We start from the raw sequence: 24,983 nt of genomic DNA, 5'->3' as shown, positions 1-24,983 counted from the left end.
GTTTCATTTCAAATCCAATGTGGTGGCAGCGGAGCCCGAATCATGAAGATTGTGTCACTGTGCAAATAATTCTGGACCTAACTGTATATGGACAGGGACGTCAAGGGTTCCCCGGTCTCAGTGCTTACTATACCCGGGAAGTCCTCGACGAGTGGAGGAGATCCCTGTCTGTGCCGACCGCTCCAGACAGTGAATCCTGAAGCAGGGAGATGAGGGTTCCCTGCTTCAGCATTGGATTTAACTGTATCTGGATGCAGATACAGTTGATACTGGGACATATCGCTAGCCACCCGGGACAGCGGGACACCGCCCGGGAATCCGGGACTGTCTCGCTGAATCCAGGACCGTTGAGAGGTATTAATTCAGTACGCCCCATTCTACTGTTTATGGCAGTCTATGGAGAGTGCAGTGCTGAATGCTGGACTTCTTGTACTTTATAGCATTAGACATGGCTAAAACCCACACATGAGGAGGGGGTTCACATACTTTTGGACATGTTCTGCATAAAGAAATACTGATATGAGCTTATATAGGACGCTCCATCCTAAATGTACCTTCCACATCTGATGAAGCTGTTAGTGCACATTTCTTTATTTTATGTAATCTCCTGGCCTGTTATAAACCCAGAATATTGTCACAAAATTAATAATGTGTTAAAGGATATGTCCATCTTTAAAGCCAAGTATTTTATTACTCCACTGCCTCTAAGAAGATGAAGACACTTTCCAAATAGTATATGCATGCCCATACATTAAAACCACTGACGTTAATAACATTGATTATCTGGTTACAATGGCGCCTGACATGGGTGGAATATATTAGTATCTACCAAAAGTGGTCTAAGGAAGGACAACTGGAGAAGCGGCGCCCAAGGCTCATTGATGTGTGTGGGGAGTGAAGTCTAACCTGTCTGGTCGGATTCCGCAGAAGAGCTGCTGTAGCACAAATTGCAGAAAAAGTTACCACTGGCTGGGATAGAAAGATGTCAAAACATGCAGAGCATCGCATATTGTTACCTTTGGTGCAAACCTGTCAGAGGTCCCATGCTGACCGGCAGAAGGGCCTACGATGGACAGGTGAGCATCAGAACAGGACCATGGAGCAATGGAAGAAGGCGGCCTGATCTGATGAATCGAGTTTTCTTTTACATCATGTGGATGACAAAGAGTTCAAGGTGATGACTTGTATCCAAATTCCCCAGATCCCAATCTGATTGATCATCTGTAGGATGTTCTGGAAAAACAAGTCTGATCCATGGAGGCTGCACCTCACAATTTACGGGACTTAAAGGATCTGTGGCGAATGTCTTGGTACCAGATACCACAGGAACCTTTAGAGGTCTTGTGGAGTCCAGGGCTCGACAGGTCAGAGCTATTTTGGTGGCACAAGTGGGAGCTACACAATATTAGGCAGGGGTATTAATGTTATGAGTGAACATTTAATAGTGTACATCTCCATGGTTACAGACTACAAAGAAACCTGGTGTAGTCTGATCCTACAGTTATGTATTATTTTACTCCCTCATCACCTCTTCTTGCTAATCTACAGACAGTAAAAGAGGAGGCAGATGGAAGAGAGTGAAACATGAGATGAGACTACACAGGGCTTGTTTATCATCTGCAACCAGGGAGATACAACGGTCTGCATAGGAGCTGTATATACAAAACAGTAGGAGATTTTAAAACTATTTGTACAGTTGCTTTATTTTTTATGGGCCAAAGTAAGCAATAATCCCAACAATGACTTCTATATCTTAAAATATTATGTTAAAATGGACAATGCCCCCTTTATGTGTAATTTTCCGTGATAGGGCCCGCAGGGAAGGAGCGGAAAGAGCAGGTATAGTATGATTTGTCCATTTAGCCTATGTACAGTTTTTAAAGAACGAATATCCACACGACACAATGTCATATTCTTATTTTTGGTAGAATCGTTCTGTGACTTTATACCTTTTTAAGTAAACATACGTTTTATAATTGAAACCAGCGGATATTATATCCCATACTACTATGTAATGCTGGCATTAATCATAAAATGTTCTAGCTATAGCTAGACATAAATAGAATAATTTTATCCTTGCTGAGCTTGTGGTGGGTCTTTTCTTATACACAGCAATTTAAACAAGCGGAGCAGAAGTGTAAAGAATGGAGGACAGAGTAGACACATGTGCCTCTATTGCAGCAATTCTTTAATAGTTTCGCCCTAAAAGATCAGCTATAAATCATATATTAACACTGATGAAAATAAGCAGTAGCTAAGTATTACGCAATGGGAGCGACGTTATTCCTGAGCCATAGAGCTTACACTCTAATGCAAATAAAGCATTCGATTTATAAGGAGCGAGGTATAATGGTTTCCTGTGGAGCTGACAATCTTAAGGTGTATGATTTATAGCCATTGGAGGTATTGTATATAAGAAAGAAACATAAAATCTTTGATAAATATCTAGAACTTCTACTCAGGTATTCAGCGCGACATCCAATGGCGTCCGAGCAGAAACTACCGAGAACTGACGATAACCAGTCAAATGCCACCATGGACACCATCACAAGTGGAGAGTGGACAAGCCCTTTAAATGACAACGCACAACCTTGCTACTGTGATTCTGACTCTGAACACAAGGGGGAGACAGTGGCACATCCAGTCACAGCTGCACCTGAGGATAGGAGAGAACAGGTAGAGGGGACAACAGCAAATGAGGGGTATGGGGTAGTTACAGGACCACCACAGGAAGGGGAAGAAGGAGCTGGAATAGAGGAGAGAAAAAAAGAGGAGGAGGAAGGGAAGACTACAGAAGAGAAGGTGACTTGTGTAGATACATCTCACCAGGTGACCAATGTAGAGGTTTCCGAGGGTAAAGAGGAGGTACATGTAGGATTATTGGTGTCAGTGGATGAAAATGACCCATCGGAGGAGGGAGGAGAAGATCAAAGGCTACAGGTTACAGGTCAGGAGGAAGCGCCAAAGGAGACAGGTGACAAGACAGATTCACAGGTGACAGGTGGTGAGACAGAACTGCAAGGAACAGATGATGAGACAGGTCCACAGGTGACCGGTGAAGAGAGAGTGACACAGGTGACCGGTGAAGAGAGAGTGACACAGGTGACAGGTGAAGGAACAGTGACACAGGTGACAGGTGACGAGACAGTGATGCAGATGACAGGCAAAAAGACAGTGCCACAGGTAACAGGTGAAGAGACAGTGCCACAGGTGAAAGGTGAAGAGAAAGTGCCACAGGTGACAGGTGAAGAGACAGTGGTAGAGGTGAAAGAGACATGTCCTCAAGTTACATATCCTGAGAAAAGAGACAGTGATCCACAAGTCACAGATAAAGATACAAGCCCTGATATAGGTGAGAATGTAAGATCAGATGAGGAGAGAGGTGCACAGGTGACTGACACAGGTGTTCATGAAAGTCCAGATGCACAACTGTCTCATGCAGGTAAGAAGTGGATAGACATGCTGGTCCACACTATAGTGACACAGGCGACAGGTGATGGGGTTTGTACAGGTGAACAAGACACAGGTGCTAAGGTACAAATGGAGGCTGAAAATACCCGAGCAGTGGTGAAAGAGGAGGAAGAACATTCCACAGTGCAAATGACAGGAATGGAAACAATGACAGGTGAACAGGTGACATGGCAGGGAGCAGGTGCAGCTGAACAGGTGTATGCTGACAGGCAGGTGTCTACTGACAACACAGGCATAGCTCTACACGTGTCAGGAGAGGAGCTGGGGGTACAGGAGAGGGAAGACGAACTGGTAGATGTGACAGCTACACCTGAACAGGTAAAGGAAGAACTAACAGGTATAGCCAAGCAGGTAGAGGAGGCAGCTACACACAGGGAAGACTCAGCAGGTGCTCAGGTGACTGCCATAGAAGAGGAAGTACACAAGGATAAAAGCAGCAATTTGGAAGCTGGTGGACGGGTTATAGCCTTAGGAGAGGAAGCAGACAGGGAAGTGACACCTGATCTGGACGCTCTCCCTGGCAGGGAGGGGACAGTAGACCAAGACCGGCCAGTAGCATGCCGGGAGAAGGAGTGGCCGTCTCTTATTTGCACTGGCAGTGAGGTAAGAACAGTCACAGCAGAACAGGGAGACACACAGCAAGGGTCAATTACAGAGAAAGAACCTTCTGACAAGACACCTGAGATGAAGGAAAGGGAAATCGTGGAAGATGGGCATTCTCCAACCCACGAAACCCCCATAGAGCGTGAGATACGCCAGACCATGGAAAGAGAGATGACTCTACGTCAAGAGAGGGGCATCAGCTCCCTTATTGGGCAGCCACAGTTGGTTGAGGTGCGAAGAAAGACAATATCGGTGGAGCCAGTGGCAGTTCCTGGCAAAGAACGTCAGTTGGCGGGGGCACAGATGCAGAGGGAGATCCAGCTAGAAACCCAAAGGGAGCAAGACTTGGTGGAGCTGGGCAAAGTGATGGGCACCTATGACCGTGGGTCTCAGCAGGAGTTGCAGGAAAGAAAAATGATATTTGAGATTATGAATACAGGTAAGTGGCTTTTTTTCTATGTACATTATGCAGTAGGTGCCATCTTTTATAACCCCACCACCAAATATTCACCCCTTACTTAATAGGAATGACAGGGCCCTTTTGATGGATTATTGGCATCACTGCTTAAACTTGACAGTGACACTGAATATGAGATGCTCGGCCAGTCAACCAAGTGTGAGATGCCCTCAGTGGATCGGAAAGTAATCTACCCCACTGATAGATTCAAACAGGGATCCACCATGGATCGCCATCATCTACCTGTGCCACTGACAGATGCCAGGCTCACAGACATGACCAAAATGCCCGGCTACCCATGTCCTTACTGAATTCTTCATCATCTCCATTAGGACCTCTCCTTTTTCTCCACCATGAATGTTTGTTTGTTCAATGGGACACTGGTTTTTCTGTTCAGACCAGTTGCTATTTTCCTGACCACCTGCCTATTACAATGACATCATCACTGGGGACTCACTTTTCTGTCCAAACCTGTTCTTACCAACATATATCACCCACCCTATATTAATTATCCGCCCAGCTTCCAAGATTGAACTGTGATTCTTGACTGGTTTCAGATGTCCGTAATACTGGTGCATGTTAGTGTACATACGACAGACATAACACCTGGATCGGTTGGGGTTCTACTGAAATCAACTTAGGTCACTATAGACTCCTACGGTAATCTACGTTCGGTTCAGTAGAACTCCCGGGTGTTCGGGTGCTACATCTGTAATACACACACTAAAATGCTGCCGTATTACGGACAACTGAGACCGACCTGACTTACATCTCACCTGTTGTGGCCCCGGCCCAGTGGCCATAGATCTAAAGATTTCCCCATCAGATGAACATTGTAATATTTATTATTAGAATGCTTTTTTACTATATTAGAAAAGAATTCATTTTCACATGTACTACAGTAGATTTATTATGGCTTTACACCTATGAATATAAATATCTTGTATTGATCCTGAGTTACAGCTTGTATTATACTGCAGAGCTGCACTCACAATTCTTCTTGTCGGCACTGGAAACAGTCAGCAAGCTTGTTGACAGACATACCCCTAAGATCTTAGCTAAGCTCCTATAATGAAGAGAGGGCAGTTGGTTTTTCCTACATCGGATTACTGTACAAGTGTCAGATGTAAAGTCTACACTTCCAAGAATGCAAATTGTTCTGTGCAGGCAAGAAATGCTGGGAGGTTTTAATTCTGAAGCCTGCAGAATAGTGATTGCAGCTCTGGAATATAATACAATCTGTAACTCAGTATTAGTACAGGATAAATAATGTAATGTGTATACACATGCATGGACTCCACCAGCAGAATAGTGAGTGCAGCTCTGGAGTATTATACAGAATGTAACTCAGGAACCGTACAGGATAAGTAATGTAATGTACGTACAAAGTGACTCCACCAACAGAATAATGAGTGCAGCTCTGGAGTGTAATATAGGATGTTACTCAGGAAATGGGTTGTCTAAAGTGAATGTTTGCATTTACCCAAATGAGACATGAGCCCACCAGACATGAGCCTGGAGGCCCACCGACCAGCTTTACAGAACAGGTGCATTGGCCCCTCTAACTATATAACAAACTCTGCTAGACCTTATGGGCCCTGCTGTGACTGGGTCCCATCTTCATGTCAAGATCTGTATCCACAAGAAAATCCTGTCTTTTGGTGTGTCAATCAGATCCTGATCTTAAGCAACCCACTTGTTTCTCTATTCCCCCGTGCTCCTCTACCAGTTTCTAGCTTCACCTGAGGACTCCTCCATAATGTCCCCTGGGCACCTGTGTTTCTATACTTATCACTGCTGGATGATAGACTCACATCTATCAGGTCAGGTCAGGATGCCTGGCACAGGGTGCGCCTCTCTGTTTACCAAAACTAGTGCCAAGACAAGAGCATAAATGTCCCTGTTGGGCATTGAGAATAGGAGGATTTGCTTGTAATGAGAATTATGCCAGTGGCATATTCTACCGAAGGATGTCAGTTAGTGAGGGCACAGATCTCGAGAGAGGTCCAGCTGGAGACCCACAAGAAACAATACTGATAAGGGATTATATAGCGTGATACCCAAAACTTGACCCTTGTCAAGGAGAAATAAACTTAGATTTAGGACCCTGGTGGTCCCTACCCTTTAATGAGTTGTGTTATCAGACACCCATTTGTAGATAGCACTGTTTCAGAGTTGTTGTTGCTCTACGTCAGTAGGGATTAGGGTTCAGGTTGGCTTGGACCCATAGTCACTATGCCACCCTAAATGCCCCAAGATATTTTACTTTGCAAGGATTGGAATTATTTTCCATTGTTGCCCTCTGCTCTGGCTAATAGAGGGGGGTTCCCAGTAAGTGATCTTCTTTAGGACGTCAATTTTCCCTAATCGGGTATATACACAGCGCTTATCCAGTTGAGACAACCCATTTAAGACGAATAGATACATTTTCCAATCGGTCAGAACTAATTGTTTTAATTCCATTACAATTGGAAGTCACAACTGCCCATAGTTGCCAGATCTCAGGCTGGTGCTACCATAAGACATCTGGCCATAGAGTGCCAACTGGCCAGTGGGAAGTTGTCAGGTGTTGAGACATAGGGGCAGACTGACCTATATCATCTCCAGCTCCCCTATTAACATGGAGACAAGGGGTATATGTTATTTTAATAGAACTTCCTGTGCCGCTTATCCCCAAGGCATAAAGGATTGAGCTGGGTAAACCCTTATGGTCCTTATTTCCCCAGTTTTTCCAGTTAATCCTATTATTTATTTCAGGTAACAGGAGCTCCCTTCTATCATACATGCCTGGCAGAGATGACCATACACATGTTAGTGGTGGAAGAAATATATTATAGCAGAATTTCTTGCCTCATGAGGACTATTTCTATAGGTTCCTGCAATGTTTTGTGCCCGTCATTACCTGTACTGCTTGGAATACTTATTGCAGGACTGTAAAAGGGAGCCTGTAACAACTCAGGGTGCAGCGTTATAGGGGTATTATTATTATTATTGGGGGGACTGAGGATGTTTGTAAACATTTACAGAGAGTCTTCAGGCAGGGAAAGGTGAACTACAGGCTGCTGGAAGGTGAGGATGATTTCTTGTGCTTAGTTCTAATGTGTCAGTGGCCTTAAAACAAGTCTGTGTATCATGTAGATGCAGTCTATTGTATATCAGAGGTTCTTAATAGCACAAATCACAATCCACAAGATTTTTTTCATAAATCAGAAACTGGAAACTTTTTGTTATACCTTATTAGGAGAAAGTGGCATATTGTGATTTGTGCAGAGGATTATGATTTGTGGTTATAGAATTTCTGATATACAACAGACTGCATCTCCGTCCTACACAGACTTGTTTTAGGCCCCTCCTACATGTGAACATCAAATAGAACAAGAAATAATGCAGCTTCCTGATAATCAAATAACCACGGCAGAGGGAGAAAGTACAGGTACAAGTAATTTTATGTGGTATTATTGTATATTATATGTACAGAGACGGAGGAGAAGTCAATAGTAACTTTATTACATTGGAGGTCATATACACATAGTGATGTCCTGAGCGCTACTAAACCAGAGCTGGCCATACACACACATTACTGGTCCAAAATGTCCAGCCATTAGCAATGCTCTGTGTGTTTCTGATTGTCGTTACTTTTATAAAAATGTTTAAAGGGGAAATCCAGTCACAACAGGGTTATTATAAGACATAAAAATACATGCTAGAAGATCACATGGGTGGAGTCTTTGCTCTCGGACCACCACTGACCTCCACAATGTAAGGGCACTATAGGGAGCTCTAACCCCTTTGGGACTGCTATAGATCTGATTGACCCTTTTATGCCCCCTTAGGCTCTAGGGCCTTGGTGTTACTGCAGTCTGTATCCCCTATAGCGTCACCCTTTCTTTATTCTGGAAAACAGTGATGGTTGCGATTATATGACATATCAGAAGATCATTTTCACTGGGTTTACCTTTTAATAGCAATTGGTCGAGAGTTCCCCATATGGGTCAATGCCAATCGTGAATTGTACTTGTTTTCCCAAGATGGGAATGATTTTCCATGACAAATGTCCCATCAAAAAAATTATACATGTAGGTTGCATGATAATGAACATATACTTGAACATTGGTCTCATAATCTTTTAGGCAATCCACAGTAGAACAATGTAAACATGAAACAGGTGGGTGGCGTAGAAACTGTTGGCCAAGCACATGCAAAATATTCAGAAATCCTTTTTAGAATGACTTAATAAAACCTTTACTATCTCTTTAAGACAAATAATTTATTGTATTCTTTACAGAGCCGTCTGATGCTCCCATCAAGAAGAAGCAAAGTGAGCCCCAACTGCAAACAAAGCCCCAGGAAGCCCCCCAATTAAATATATCTATTTCAACCAACCATGTGCTTCCTGCAACAGAGACCAAGAAGGGGCCTTCATATACCGAGGCCAATGGCAGCAATGTTATTATCATAGAGCACAGCTCTTTGCTGCGAAGATCTGCCCAAGGGAATACCTTTAGCTCCGCCCCTGCTGAGTCCCGTCGCTCCACCCCAGCTGATTACTCTCGCTCCACCCCTGCGGATTCCCGTCGATCTATCCCTGCTGAGATCTCCCGTACAAACTCGACAGGATCTCCTTTCCCTAACTCTGTTGACTCCCCTGTTCCTCCTGGAAGCCCCTATCAGCTGCTCCGTTCACCAAGCCCACATTCCCTGCTGGAGAGAGAAATAGAGGAGGTGAAGGAGAGGGAGCGGGAACTCCGGAGGCAGAGAAGTAGCATATATGGGAGGGACAACAATGTTGAGGAGGCCACACAGAAGACACAAGAGAATGCTTCTGACATCCAAAGTGTCTACCAACCAGGTAGGACCTTAACCATGAAAAATGTCTAGTTAAAGCGGTTGTCTATTTTTAGAAAAAAAAATTAAATGCCCTGATAGGGAATACAGATTTTTCTGAGCAAGAGCCACTACAAAAAGCGTCCCTCACACTGGAGGACCCAGCACTGTGCATTACACAGCTTATTTATTTAATTGGGATCTGTGTAATACTTTATTTCTCCTGCGGTGGTGCTGCAGGAATATTGAAAATGTGTCGACAGGTTCCAGTTCCCCTACAGATCACAGCTGATCACTGGGGAAAGGGGTCCCAGCAACTCAGTTTATCATCAGGGGACACTTCTAACAAAAAAAGGAAATGTCCTAAGTGGAGAACCCCTTTAAACTGAACCCATATCAACATTTTCCAATAAAACACCTGTTAAAAGTAAAAAAAAATTAATTCAATGATATATCTTATAACCTCTTACAAAATGACCACCTCCTCTGTAGGTTTTACTCTAAGAACAATAATATATATACAATGTGACATACATTCTATATAATCATTGACACAACTGGTTAAATATTAGCAGTTCAGTCATCAATAAAAGCAAACCTCTGTATAAAATGTATTATGCCACCTGCGTCATTTTGATAAATGTGCCGCCATCTTTATAGGCTCGTAAATGCCCACTTCCTATAACACTAATGATTAATCTCCTGCAATGTGTTCTCTAGTAGCACACTGGAAATTATTTCTGCACCCTGTTAGGCCCCATGCACATGACCGTAAATTCAGCCGTAATTACTGCCCCATTCAGTTCTATTGGCCGCGGACACCTTTCTGTATCGCTACAGATGGGTGACCGTGCCGTAGAACTGTGCTGTGAATCATGGAGCATGTCTGTTTTTTCATGTTTTACAGGCCATGCCCCTATACTTTGTATGAGACCAAGGCCCGAAAATGCGGGTGGCCGTCAGCGGGCCGTGATTACGGGCACGGCCGTGTGCATGGGGCCTTACAGTATGGTTTCTACATTGTAGCAAATTGTGGCTGATATATCCATGACACATTTTTTCCCACACCTGGAAATGTATCAGACCCATGTTAACTAACTTTCCTTACCACAGTCATGTGATAACTAAGCTCCGCCCTGAGAAAGATTGACTATGAAATACACTGTTTATAAACGCTGCAATACAGATAAATGATATAATAAATGCAATACAATAAATGATATCTTAAATCAATATATCTTTATACAAGCGTAGTTCCCATTGCCCACACTTAACGCTAACCTGTGCTGTCCTGTCTTAAGGTGCATGATGTCATTCCCGGCCCATCTTCCTGGTAGCGTGGTCTGGTGGGCATCTCCAAATATTAACTTATGTACGGGGCACAGTGGTTTTACTTATTAAGACAATTATCCAACCCATATGAAGGAGAATATAGTATAATATATTAGTATAATGTATATATCAATAATCCATCACTGCTTCTAAACTGTGCCCCTATTCTTTATTGTCCTTGTTAATAAATGGTGATCGAGAAGGGGTCCCCTGCCTAAGGCTCCATGCACACGACCATATTTTTCATCAGTAATTACGGACAGTAATTACGGACCCATTCATTTCTATTGGCCACGGACACTTTTCCGTATTTATGGACAGTATTTTGGGATAGATGAAAATATGGTCGTGTGCATGGGGCCTAAGACCCTACCCCCATTAACTACAGCAGGAGTCCCCACTTTGTTGGACAATCAGAGTCCATTGGAATCAATCAGCGCAGGGTAATCGATGTAAGCAATTACGCAATTGTTCCCCCATAATAATGGCTGTGTGAAGGTTGCCAGCAGCAGATCCCCCAAGACCAAACTGTATAGGACTATATATAGAAATCTCAAATCTTAGAAGAAACTATGCGCTGCAGTATGGTCACTGGTCACCAATTCCTTATCTTCTGCATGAGACTAGGGGTGATTGATGTATTTTTGTTACCTATTAGCAGAACAGGGGTCCCATGATCGCAACCCTACCTGACGGAACAGGGATTAGGGGAAATCCGTTATTCCAATATATGGGACACCTATGGCAATGCCTGCCTTATTTTGGATAATACCCTGTGAATTCAATTCTGTGGGCACCCTATCCCCGTCATATGGAATACAGTCATACAGTGCAGATAACCCTACCAGATAGTGCCTAATTATTAGCACCTTAAAGCAGCATGTCCTTTCTTGCCACGGTTTTTGCCTCTGACCTCCCATTGAAATCAATAAGAGGCAGAAAAAAACCTGCGGCGCTCATTTACGAGTATTCTTCGCGGCGTGTTTTGCCTGCATTCCTTGCATTAGCTGCAATGGCCGCGGGTGAAAAACGGCGCAAAAGACACAATGAAAACCGCAGCAAAACAAAAAGACGCAGGTCAAAATCGGCCTAAAATTCCTGAAGGAATTCTTAGGCCCAGTTCACACAAAAACCGCGTCATAATCCGCGCCAAAAAAACAGCTCAAATAGCCGACCATTGATTTCAATGGGAGGTGGAGACATATTTTTTTTCCCCCAGCGGCTTCTAGCCGCTCACGGGAAAAAAGCAGCATGTTCTTTCATGCCGCATTTCCGCCTCTGACCTCTTATTGAAATCAACGGGAGGCAGAAAAAGCATTTTTTTTGCTGCGTTTTTTGCCCGCGGTCCACAACGGCCGTGGGCAAAAAGCACCACGAAAACTGCGGCAAAAAAGCGCAGGCAGGTCAAAATCTGCCTCAAAATTCTTGAAGGAAGATTTTCTCTGCCTGCAAAAAACTCTGTGTGAACAGGGCCTAATACTGATCATATGTGGAGCTATAGATTGATTCCCTTTGCAGTCAGGGATGGGCGCCCCTTGAGGCAAGGTATAGCATACCTGGGTAAAACAGTGACAATTGCTCTGGGTGCCCAGCTCGAATGTGATACTTTCCCAAATTGGGTCATGATCCCAGATCAGAACCCCATAAAAAATATATTTTTTTCTAATTTTCGGTAATGCTTTATTACTACGGGAAGTTGTACGGTAGTTTCCAGCTAGAATTTGTTATCGTAATGATGGACACATGAAGTTTAATATTAAGGGAAGTGTTTGTTGAATTTTGTTGTGCAACCATCTGCAACCAGGGAGGAGGGGGGATGTTCTTGTCATAAGTCACAAAGGGTTAGTGACTGAACACGTGTAATCCATGTTCTCTGTTACAGAGCGTCCAAACTGGAGGAAGTTAGAGGTTAACTGGCCACCGAGCAAAGATGCTGCAATGAATGGACAACAACAGGTAATGCAGGCCCGATGCTGTATATACATGTCATGGCGTAGAAGGGTCATTTTGAGGGTCTGGACCCATTCCACTGTTGAAGTGGCTACTACCTCAGTGACCATTGCCTAAACACTTGCCACCAACGCTCTAACGCAAGCCACCTTATACAGTTGGGTCCAGAATTATTTGGACAGTGACACAATCTTCATGATTCGGGCTCTGCTGCCACCACATTGGATTTGAAATGAAACAACTGAGATACAATTGAAGTGTAGACTTTCAGGTTTAATTCAAGGGGTTGAACAAAAATATCCTGTGAAACGTTTAGGGTATGTGCACACGCTAGCTGTCATTTACGTGTGAAAAGACAGACTGTTTTCAAGAGAAAACAGCTGCCTCGTTTCACACGTAAATGCTCCTCCTCGCATTTTGCGAGCCGTCTGAGACGCTCGTAAATCTTGAGCTGTGCTTCATTGAGTTCAATGAAGAACAGCTCAAATTACGTGGCAAAGAAGTGTCCTGCACTTCTTTGCCGAGGCAGTCCATTTACGCGTCGTCGTTTGACAGCTGTCAAACGACGACGCGTAAATTACAGGTCGTCTGCACAATACGTCGGCAAACCCATTCAAATGAATGGGCAGATGTTTGCCGACGTATTGTAGCCCTATTTTCAGACATAAAACGAGGCATAATACGCCTCGTTTACGTCTGAAAATAGGTCGTGTGAACCCAGCCATAGGAATTTTAACCATTTTTCTCCATAGCCTCCTCATTTCAGGGGCTCAAAAGTAATTAGACAAATTAACATTACCATAAATAAAATGTTTTTTTTAATACTTTGTAGAGAATCCTTTGCAGACAATGACGGGCTGAAGTCTGGAGCCCATGGACAACACCAGACGCTGGGTTTCATCCTTTGTCATGCTTTGCCCGGCCTTTACTGCAGCGTCTTCAGTTGTTGTTTGTGGGTCTTTCTGCCTTAAGTTTTATCTTAAGCAAGTGAAATGCAGCTCGATCGGGTTGAGATCTTGTGACTCGGCCATTGCAGAATATTCCACTTCTTTGCCTTATAAACTCCTGGGTTGCTTTCACAGTATGTTTTGGGTCATTGTCCATCTGTCCTGTGAAGCGACGTCCAATCACCTTGCTGGATTTGGTCGAATCTGAGCAGAAAGTAAATCCCTGAACACTTCAGAATTCATCCGGCTGCTTCTGTCTTCAGTCACATCATCAATAAACACTAGTGACCCAGTGCCTTTAGCCGCCATGCCTGCCCATGCCATCACACTGCCTCCACCATGCCATCACACTGCCCCCACCATGCCATAACACTGCCCCCACCATGCCACCACACTGCCCCCACCATGCCATCACACTGCCCCCACCATGCCATCACACTGCCTCCACCATGCCACCACACTGCCCCCACCATGCCATCACACTGCCCCCACCATGCCATCACACTGCCCCCACCATGCCATCACACTGCCACCACACTGCCCCCACCATGCCATCACACTGCCCCCACCATGCCATCACACTGCCTCCACCATGCCACCACACTGCCTCCACCATGCCATCACACTGCCTCCACCATGCCATCACACTGCCTCCACCATGTTTTACAGAGGATGTGGTGGCTTTGGATCATGAGCCGTTCCAAGCCTTCTCCATACTTTCTTCCTCCCATCATTCTGGTACAGGTTGATCTTAGTTTCATGCTGTTCCAGAACTGGGTGGCTTCTTTACATGTTGTTTGGTAAAGTCTTATCTGGCCTTTCGTTTTTGAGGCTGATTAATGGTTTGCACCTCGTGGTGAACACTCTGTATTTGCTCTCATGAAGTCTTCTCTTTATGGTAGACTTAGATACTGATCCACCTACTTCCAGGAGAGTGTTCTTCACTTGGGTAGATGTTGTGAAGAGTTTTTCTTCACCATGGAAAGGATTCTGCGATCATCCACCACTGTTGTCTTCCGTTGACGTCCAGGACTTTTGGAGTTCACGAGATCACCAGTGCGTTCTTTTTTTTTTTCAAGAATGGACCAAAATGTTGATTTGGCCACTCCTAACATTTGTGCATCTCTCTGATGAATTTCTTCATTTTTTTTCAGCCTTAACGATGGTCTGCTTAATTGATGAGGGATTAATGGGAATAGCCCATGCAGCCCATTAAATAGCTTTTGAGATAATTACCTTTTGGTCCCTTAAAAAAGAGGCAGCTACATATTAAAGAGCTGTAATTCCTAAACCCATCCTCAAATTAGGATGTGAATACTCGCGAAGTAAAGCTGAGAGTCCACACTTTAAGACCATATTGATTATATTACATAGTTACATAGTTACATAGTTAGTACGGCTGAAAAAAGACACATGTCCATCAAGTTCAACCAAGGGAAGGGAAAAGGGAAGGAAAAATTTCTACACATAGGAGCTAATATTTTTTTGTTCTAGGAAATTATCTAACCCTTTTTTAAAGCCATCTACTGTCCCTGCTGTGACGGCTCCTGCGGTAGACTATTCCATAGATTCACAGTTCTCACGGTAAAGAAGCCTTGTCGCCTCTGCAGCTTGAACCTTTTTTTCTCCAGACGGAGGGAGTGCCCCCTTGTTTTTTGAGGGGGTTTTACAAGGAACAGGATTTCACCATATTTTTTGTATGTGCCATTAATATATTTTTATTAGTTAATCATGTCCCCCCTTAGTCGTCTTTTTTCAAGGCTAAATAGGTTTAATTCTTTCAATCTTTCCTCATAACTTAAATTCTCCATGCCCCTAATTAGCTTCGTTGCTCTTCTTTGTATTTTTTCCAACTCCAGGGCATCCTTTCTATGAACTGGAGCCCAGAGCTGGACTGCATATTCTAGATGAGGCCTCACTAATGCTTTGTAAAGTGGTAATATTACATCCCTGTCCCGCGAGTCCATGTCTCTTTTAATACACGACAATATCCTGCTGGCCTTTGAAGCAGCTGATTGACACTGCATGCTGTTATTGAGTTTATGATTTACAAGTACACCCAGATCCTTCTCAACAAGTGAATCCGCCAGTGTAGCTCCCCCTAGGACATATGATGCATGCAGGTTGTTGGTACCCAGATGCATAACTTTACATTTATCTACATTAAACTTCATCTGCCAAGTGGACGCCCAAACACTTAGTTTGTTTAAATCTGCCTGTAATTCATGAACATCTTCCATAGTCTGAACTATATTGCATAGCTTGGTGTCATCTGCAAAAATAGAAATAGTGCTATTAATCCCATCCTCTATATCATTAATAAATAAGTTGAATAATAGGGGTCCCAGCACTGAACCCTGGGGTACACCACTTATAACCGGTGACCATTCAGAGTAGGAATCATTGACCACAACTCTCTGGATACGGTCCTTGAGCCAATTCTCAATCCAATTACAAACTATATTTTCTAAACCTATAGTCCTTAATTTACCCATTAGGCGTCTATGGGGGACAGTGTCAAATGCCTTTGCAAAGTCCAAAAACACTAAATCCACAGCGGCCCCTCTGTCTAGACTTCTGCTCACCTCTTCATAAAAACAGATTAGGTTAGTTTGACAACTTCTGTCCTTAGTAAAACCGTGCTGGCTGTCACTTATAATGCTATTTATTGTCACATAATCCTGTATATGGTCCCTCAATAGCCCCTCAAACATTTTCCCCACGATGGATGTTAAGCTTACTGGTCTATAATTACCCGGGGAAGACCTAGAGCCCTTTTTGAAAATAGGCACCACATTTGCCCTGCGCCAGTCCCTTGGCACTATGCCAGTCACTAGAGATTCTCTGAATATTATGAAAAGGGGGACAGAAATAACTGAACTAAGCTCTTTAAGAACTCTAGGGTGTAACCCATCTGGTCCCGGAGCCTTGTGCACATTTATTTTATTTAATTTAGCTTGGACCATCTCTACATTCATCCAATTCAGTATATCAACTGATATATTAACAGCACTGGCACCGGCTACATCAGCTGCTCCTTCTTCAGTTGTATATACAGAGCTAAAGAACCCATTTAGTAACTCTGCCTTCTCTTGATCCCCTGTGACCAACTCCCCATTACCATTATCTAGGGGTCCTACATGTTCAGAGCTGGGCTTTTTTGCATTTATATGCTTGAAGAATTTTTTGGGATTTGTTTTACTATCCTTGGCCACCTGCCTTTCATTTTGTATTTTTGCTGATTTTATTACATTTTTACAGATTTTATTAAGCTCTTTATATTTTACAAAGGCTACAGCTGTACCCTCAGATTTGTATTTTTTAAATGCCCTTTTTTTTATAACTGTATATTCAATATGTTTTGGTAAACAGCTAAAATGCCAAAACTTGTGTCACTGTCCAAATAATTCGGGACCTAACCGAATACCATGCTTCTCATCTAATGCTCTGTATGGATGCTCCATCTATGCTGAGCCTTTGTACTCTATATACAGTGTCAGGGATACTGACCAGCTTCTGGTTAGCCATTGGGGAATCAAAAAGAGTCTAGTGGTTTTGCCGCCAACATTGGCCATCCATGGTCCACCTTTGATGTCACAATTGTCCAAAGTTATTAGTAGTGAGCTGCTGTCGAATTGTAATAACCAAGCTGTTCAGAAGCTAGGAATTTAATCATACCCCTGGTGGTTTAGTGGCTTAAACAAATAATATCTGTGGTAGTGGATGCTGAGTTGTAGTGGGTTTATAATAAACTCTTCACTGGATGTCTAATGGGTTAATAAACAACATACACACGGTTTAGTGGGTAAAAAAATTACTTCTAGGAATTCTAGTAGGTTAATTAATAATATCCTTGGCTTCTAGATAGCTTGATAATATCTCTAGTGACTACTAGGTTATTACAAATAACCCTAGTGTCTAGTGGGTTACAAATATAACTTGCATCTATATGGTTGTCAATATCCCTGGCCTCTAGAAGGTTTGATAATATCCTTGGTATTTGCTGCATTATTAATAATAGCCATAGCGTCTAATAAGTTAATAATATAACTTGCATCTGGAATGTTGTTAATATTCCTGCTGTTTAGTGGGTTATTAATAATATCCCTGGTGTTAAGTGGGTTGTTAATAATATTCCTAGTGTCTAGTGGGTTATTAAAAATATTCCTGGTGTCTAGTGGGTTGTTAATAATATTCCTGGTGTCTAGTGGGTTATTAAAAATATTCCTGGTGTCTAGTGGGTTGTTATTAATATCCCTGGTGTCCAGTGGGTTATTAATAATATTCCTGGTGTCTAGTGGGTTATTAATAATATCCCTGGAGTCTAGTGGGTTATTAATAATATCCCTGGTGTCTAGTGGGTTAACCATATTCCTGCTGTTTAGTGGGTTATTAATAATATCACTGGTGTCTAGTGGATTCTTAATAATATTCCTAGTGTCCAGTGGGTTGTTAGTAACATCCCTAGTGTCTAGTGGGTTATTAATAATAGTCCTGATGTCTAGTGGGTTATTAATAATATCCCTGGTGTCTGGTGGTTTGTTAATAATACCCCTGGTGTCTAGTGGGTTATTAATAATATTCCTGGTGTCTAGTGGGTTAATAATAATAAAGTCCCTGGCATCTAGTGGGTTATTAATGATATCCCTGGTGTCAAATAGGTTATTAAGAATATCCCTGTTGTCTAGAGCGTTATTAATTATATAACTTGCATTTAGAAGGTTGTTAATATTCCTGGTGTCTAGTGGGTCATTAATAATATCCCTGGGGTCTAGTGGGTTATTAATAATATCTCGGCGTCTAGTGGGTTATTAATGATATTTATGGTATCTAGTGGGTTAGTAATAATATTCCTAGTGTCTAGTGGGTTATTAATAATATCCCTGGTGTCTAGTTGGTTTTTAATAATATTCCTAGTGTCTAGTGGGTTGTTAAAAATATCCCTGGTGTATAGTGGGTTATTAATAATATCTCTGTCATTTAGATGGTTATTAATATCCCTGGCGTCTAGTGGGTTATTAAAAATATCCCTGGTGTCTTGTGGGTTATTAAAAATATCCCTGGTGTCTTGTGGGTTATTAATAATATCCCTGGTGTCTTGTGGGTTATTAATAATATCCCTGGTGTCTTGTGGGTTATTAATAATATCCCTGGTGTCTAGTGGGTTATTAATAACATTACTGGTGTCTAGTGGGTTATTAATAATATCCCTGGCATCTAGTGGGTTATTAATAATATCCCTGGCGTCTAGTGGGTTATTAATAATCTTCCTGGTGTCTAGTTGGTTGTTAATAATTATCCTTGTGTCCAGTTGGTTATTAATAAAATCCTTGGTGTCTAGTGGGTCACTGATATAACTGGTGTCTCACGGTATAGTAAATACTAACCTGGCATATGGTAGCTTATTATAAAACCCTTGACATCTGGTGGGTTAATCTCTGGTGTCCATTAGATTATTAAAGCAGGATTCTCATCACTGACATTTATGGCATATCCACAGGATAAATGTCCGATAGAAGCGGGTCCCACCTCTAGGACCCACACATATCTCTAGCACGGGGGCCCCTGATCCCTGTCCTACCATTTCCCACTAACGCTGATCTCCGACCACTGAATTACGAGGTGGCCAGGAGTACGGAAACAGCCAAACTCACTGAGCAAGGCTGTTTCCGAAACACCTATAAGAGTGAATTACGAAAATAGTGTAGCACAGCGAGCACACTGTTTCCGGAATTCCGTTCTAGAGATAGGTGCGGATCCCATCAGTGGGACCAGCATTTATTGGACATCCATTGCATATCCTGTGGATATGCCATAAATGTCCGAGTTGAGAATACCCCTTTAATGATGAACCTAGTGACAATAATATTAATATCCTTGGTGCTCTATAAGTAACAGGTTTTTGTGGTCAGCTTATAACCGGCTGATCACATTCGTGATAGGTGACCGTTATTTGGGGTTTGGGACATTGAGCCAGAGATCCTCAGGTAGGCGCCAAGGCCTAGTGAGGTCACTAATAGTGAGGGGAACAGATGAGTTTTCTATTATGGTATCTTTTCTTACGACATATTTATGTTTTATACGTATGTTGTGTTCTCTCTGTCAGGTTATGGACAGTCCCCGCACCCGGCGGCAGCGTAGTGCTCTCATCCAGAGCTGGGAATCTGGAACCCCAAATCCAAAGGATGATGAATAAGGACTGGAAAGATTAACAGAGGACTTCTGAAATAGAGCTTGTGATGTGTGGGCGAGACTTCTTTACCTCTCCTCTCATTCATGGAATATCAGACTGCCATCCTCCTTCTTATCACCTCCCATTTCACTGCTTCAGATGTCATCTTTACCAACAACTGACGTCACGTGATCAGTATCTAATCTGCCAATCAAGCTTTTGTAACCTGTAAAAAAATAATTTGTAATAAATTATAGAAAAATGTCAATGACCTGCAAATGTTACAGGTATATAGCTAATTATAAAAGGAGATATACAGGACTGTGACAAAGTATTAGCCCCCTTCCATATGTTTTGTTAGACAATGTGCACCTGGCAATTTATATTACTCTTAATTATTACTGCAATTATTTAAGAAACACATTTTCCAACACCCATGAGAAAGGTAACTACCTCCTTAAACCAAGCCCTTCCCATAATTTGATATCAGTCTTGTGTATCGCCTACTCTTCTTTGCCGTTGGCCACCAGTGGTGTCCACTTTGCTGCTCTAACATGAGATTGTGGAGTCCTGAGCACTGGAGAAGCTTCTGTTCTTTGGATGTTCTACTGAGATGCCTTGAGACGTCTTGTTCTTGGAGTAAATTTGGAAGGCCAGTTGTTCCTGATAGGATCCACCATTTTTCCAAGTATTCTACATTTGGAGATAATGGTGTCACAGAACCTTAGAGATTTACCTGAAAAAGGGCCTTTGGGGCCGAAACTTTGCCTGTCTCTTACTTTTGGCCAAAGAGAGATAATAATGATCAACTTTTATTGATATTGCTTGACCATAGAAATGGCCTTGTAAGCTTTTCCAGAATGATACCAAAATTATTATATTATCCCTTGATGAATTTCCTTTAATTCGGGCCTATTGTCCTTTGAGATGAGTACTCTCATGGTGAAGGTCATTATATAGGGAAGTTTCGCTTTATCATGGCGGGTTGTATGTGTGTGTTCAGTACACTGGAATCTAATTATGAGACAAATGTGGTCAGTTGATTAAGGAAAGGGGGCACTTATTTTATACAATGCGAGATATGGATGTTGGATAACTTTGTTCTATAAATTCTTTAAAAAATAAGAATTAAAAAAAATGCTGTGTGATTACTCTAATATTATATTACCATTAAAACTGACCAATATGCAATAATAGGGGTTATCTGGAAAAGGACAAATATATTTTCACAATCATAACAGTCGTATTAAATATATTCTATAGTTACAGGATATGGAATTGTGCAGTAATAATAAATAAGGTTTATATAAAGGACAGTTGTAGGATTAGAGTTCATGAAATATTAGATCAATGATACATATAGGAAGGTTATAGGATGATTGGTCATGTATTAATAGAACAGTGATAGATACAGGACAGTTATAGGATGAGGGGTCATGTAATAACAGATCAGTGATAGATACAGGACAGTTACAGGATGAGGGGTCATGTAATAACAGATCAGTGATAGATACAGGACTGTTATAGGATGAGGGGTCATGTAATAACAGATCAGTGATAGATACAGGACAGTTATAGGATGAGGGGTCATGTAATAAAAGTTCAGTGATAGATACAGGACAGTTATAGGATGAGGGGTCATGTAATAAAAGTTCAGTGATAGATACAGGACAGTTATAGGATGAGGGGTCATGTAATAACAGATCAGTCTTAGATACAGGACAGTTATAGGATGAGGGGTCATGTAATAAAAGTTCAGTGATAGATACAGGACAGTTATAGGATGAGGGGGTCATGTAATAACAGATCAGTGATAGATCTAGAAAAGTTATAGGATGAGAGGTCATGTAATAACAGATCAGTGATAGATACAGGAAAGTAATACGATGAGGGATCATATAATAACAGATCAGTGAGAGATACATGACAGGTATAGGATTAAGAGTCATGTAATAACAGATCAGTGATGGATACAGGACAGTTATAGGATTAGGCGCCATGTAATTATTAACAGAACAGTGACAGATACAAGACAGTTATAGGATGATGGGTCATGTATTAATAGAACAGTGATAGATACAGGACAGTTATAGGATAATGGGTCAAGTAATAACAGATCGGTGATACATGCAGGACAGTTAGAGGATGAAGGGCCATGGAATAACCAACCGATCATTGATAGATACAGGACAGTTAGGGAATGAGGGGTCATGTAATGATAGATCAGTGAAAGATACAGGATAGTTATATTATTAAGGGTCATGTAATAACAGATCAGTGATAGTTTCAGGACAGTTATAGGATGAGGGGTCATGTAATAACAGATCACTGCTAGATACAGGACAATTGTAGGATGAGAGGTCATGTAGTAATAGATCAGTGGCACATACAGGATAGTTATAGGATTAAGGGTCATTTAATAACAGATCAGTGATAAATACAGGACAGTTATATGATAAAGGGTCATGTAATAACAGATCAGTGGCAGCTACATGTCCTCTTTTATATTATTAATGTTATGTCCCCAAAATAATTACAACGCCAGATCACTAGTGTATTATAAATGACAAAAGGTCGGACATCATTCATCTAAGACACCTGACCATACTGAACTGCAGTGTTCATCAGCATGGCTGAAATAACAGAGGTTCAGGGCACAGCCGCCTTTCATTCAAAGGATTGGTCCCAGCTCAAGGACATAAGTTATGCTATCTCCTGACACGCCCCTATGACACATCACAAGATATTGTAAGGTGGAAGTCTCCTTTAAGTGACATCACTTGTCCCTAGTGCTAGTTTCTCTCTCACAGTTTCCTTTCCATGGGCTTTTCACAAGTGTTCAGTAACCATTCCTTAATCCCATGTCAAACACAGAGCCAGGAGCCTAAACCATGAACAAAAGCTACTGGATCAAACAAGGCTGGTTCACTGGGTCATAATGCCCAAATCCCCTTCTGTGTCTACCAAAGATATTGCTTTCACAGGGAAAAAAAGAGTGTGCCGAGGGCGAGGTCCAGAGGAAGGAGCGATGTGTTTGTAGAGGACATTACTGAGCATGAAGGGTGTAGCTACATAGTGCAGGTACATATATAGCAATAGAGAGGTTTATATACTCATTACTCACATGCAGTGCAGCCACCACCCTGTCTGACAGCTGATATTGGTTGGCAAAGCAAAGAATGATTGTCCCTTTTCCCGTGCCAATCTTTCTGTATGCACTTTACGGGATACTCCCTGTTTCTACTTTCAACACCTGCCTTCTCTGCGCACCCTTTCCACAGTAGCTTTGATCTTCTCCGAGGTGGATAGACAGGTCAGCACTCAAGGAGAGTAATTGGACATCAGTGGCACACGCTGTCAATTACAAATAAAGTGCAAACCTAGTGTACCGACCATGCATGGGGGCCAGATGGAGTACATTTGCTCTATGACCAGAGCTTCTCTTGGGTGAGCAACCAAAGTGGAAGTTCTTCTTGAAGGTATCTCAATATTCAACTCTCTTTGATTAAGCACCATCTGAGATGTGGGAGAAGGCCAGGACTCAGAATTTAGAACGGAGAACTTCCCGATGCTCCTCGCTCAGTTCTACATGCCCCATGGTATTGTGTTGATGCTATTTCTTCTCAGATTCCGTATGACAGTGCTCAACCCTGATCTTGCTCCTATTGAGTGCCCTCCTAGAGCGCCAAGCGCTGCTGTCGGCCATACTCCGCACCAGCTGTCTGCACATTCCAGCTGATACTCCTTGTTTTGCCAGTCCGTGAGGCGCTAATGCCGTACTCTGCTCCAGTTGTCTGCCATCTATTTGGTTTCTAACATAATGTAGCAAAGACTTTTCCACCCTTAAATAAAATTCCCCAGTTCGCTAAACAACAGTGGAGAGATTTCACCCCTGGTTGCTCAAGGTATTTAGAAGACTTTAGGTGTGTCCATGCAGCTTATGTCAGGCACCTCTGACTTTTACCCAAAATCACAACAAGAACAAAAGAGAGTGAGTGAGTGAATGAATGAGCAGCCCCATGAAAACTATTATGGCTGACAATAGTAGCTGTCAGACAACTATTTCACCCTCCAGTATCCCAAGGCAGAAGAAGCCTGGAGCACAAATACACAGTTATTGCACATAAAAAATAGAGGTGAGGTTTCATTTTTGTCTGGAGATTCATAGCCTACCCTTTGTTTGTTTATATCAGACAATGCTATGTAGAGCATTTTTGAGGAGTATTATTACTAATGCAGGTTATACTTGAACTGTGCTTCCATAAATATATGTTGATTATATGTACATTACTGAACATCGGCCCTGGATCTTACTCACATGTGGAAGTGTTTCTACCCATTGCTGAATATATGGAGCCGGGCTGTCCTTGACGAAATCTCAAAATCTGTCTGTATCTGTCCCAGCAGAGGTGGTCACAGACCTTCCCAGCCAGATGACAGCTCTATGTGCCCCTCCTGCATCAATCTTTGTTAGATGATATAAATGCAAGAAAAGGAAGATACAAGCAGCAGAAGGGAATAGGCAACAGAGCTAAGTCTGGGAGAAGGGGTAAAAAAGTCTGCACCTGTCATCGGATTTTATATTAGAATGTAAGGCGCTGTTCACATTATGTTTTGGCCCTATGTTTAGCGTGTACGTTGGGAAAGCTCCCTATGTACATGCTAAATGTATCCATTGGGCTCCATTAGCCCGATGGAGTCCAAAAGAGTGTCCTTTTTGCCTCCATCGGGCTGGTATACATCGGCATACCTTTTCCCTAGAGGATGGATTAACATACTAGACTACGGTATGTCAACCTGAGGGATCCCACAAAAAAATGTATACCACGCGGTATCCATCACAGGTATATGTTAAACGTATACCTTGGTGAGATTTCACAGGGCTGGAATCCCCGAAAAGAGCAACCGGTAGCACTCGGCCCGGGGTTTCCGGTCCTGGGGAAGCCCCTGATGTCCCTGTCCATGTATGGACAGTGATGTCAGGGACTTTCAACTAGGGAGTACCAGGCCAAAGGACTGGAGAAGCCCCCTGACGTCACTGTCCACATATGGACAGTGACGTCAAGGACTTACCCAAGATAGGAGTCCCCGGCGAGAGCACTTGCGATGCTCAGGCCGGGGACTCCCTAGTTCAAAGCCCATGTCCATATATGTTGTGACATCAGGGGCTTCCCTGACGGAAGGAAAATAACGTGATGTGAACAGGGCATTATTGTTTATTTTATTT

General features: G+C 42.5%; 1 protein-coding gene across 3 annotated transcripts in view; it reads left to right on the top strand.

The window, feature by feature from the left end:
* MISP3 (MISP family member 3) overlaps positions 1-20,907 on the top strand; it is a 35,026-nt gene extending 14,119 nt beyond the window's left edge. Inside the window, exons 3-7 of one of the 3 annotated variants that reach the window (XM_075859145.1) lie at positions 1,811-1,839; positions 2,463-4,513; positions 8,817-9,380; positions 12,570-12,643; positions 19,691-20,907. In XM_075859145.1, the coding sequence (XP_075715260.1) occupies positions 2,482-4,513; positions 8,817-9,380; positions 12,570-12,643; positions 19,691-19,780 (2,760 nt within the window). In that variant the 5' untranslated portion in view covers positions 1,811-1,839; positions 2,463-2,481 and the 3' untranslated portion in view covers positions 19,781-20,907. Of the gene's footprint in view, positions 1-1,810; positions 1,840-2,462; positions 4,514-8,816; positions 9,381-12,569; positions 12,644-19,689 lie in introns of all 3 variants that reach the window. The other 2 variants (XM_075859146.1, XM_075859144.1) reach the window with 2 other exon arrangements.
* The last annotated feature ends 4,076 nt before the right edge of the window (positions 20,908-24,983 follow it).

The sequence above is a fragment of the Rhinoderma darwinii genome, chromosome 3 (genome assembly GCF_050947455.1).
Source record: "Rhinoderma darwinii isolate aRhiDar2 chromosome 3, aRhiDar2.hap1, whole genome shotgun sequence".
NCBI classification, from domain to species: Eukaryota; Metazoa; Chordata; class Amphibia; order Anura; family Rhinodermatidae; genus Rhinoderma; species Rhinoderma darwinii.
This window is presented reverse-complemented; position numbering and strand designations above follow the sequence as displayed.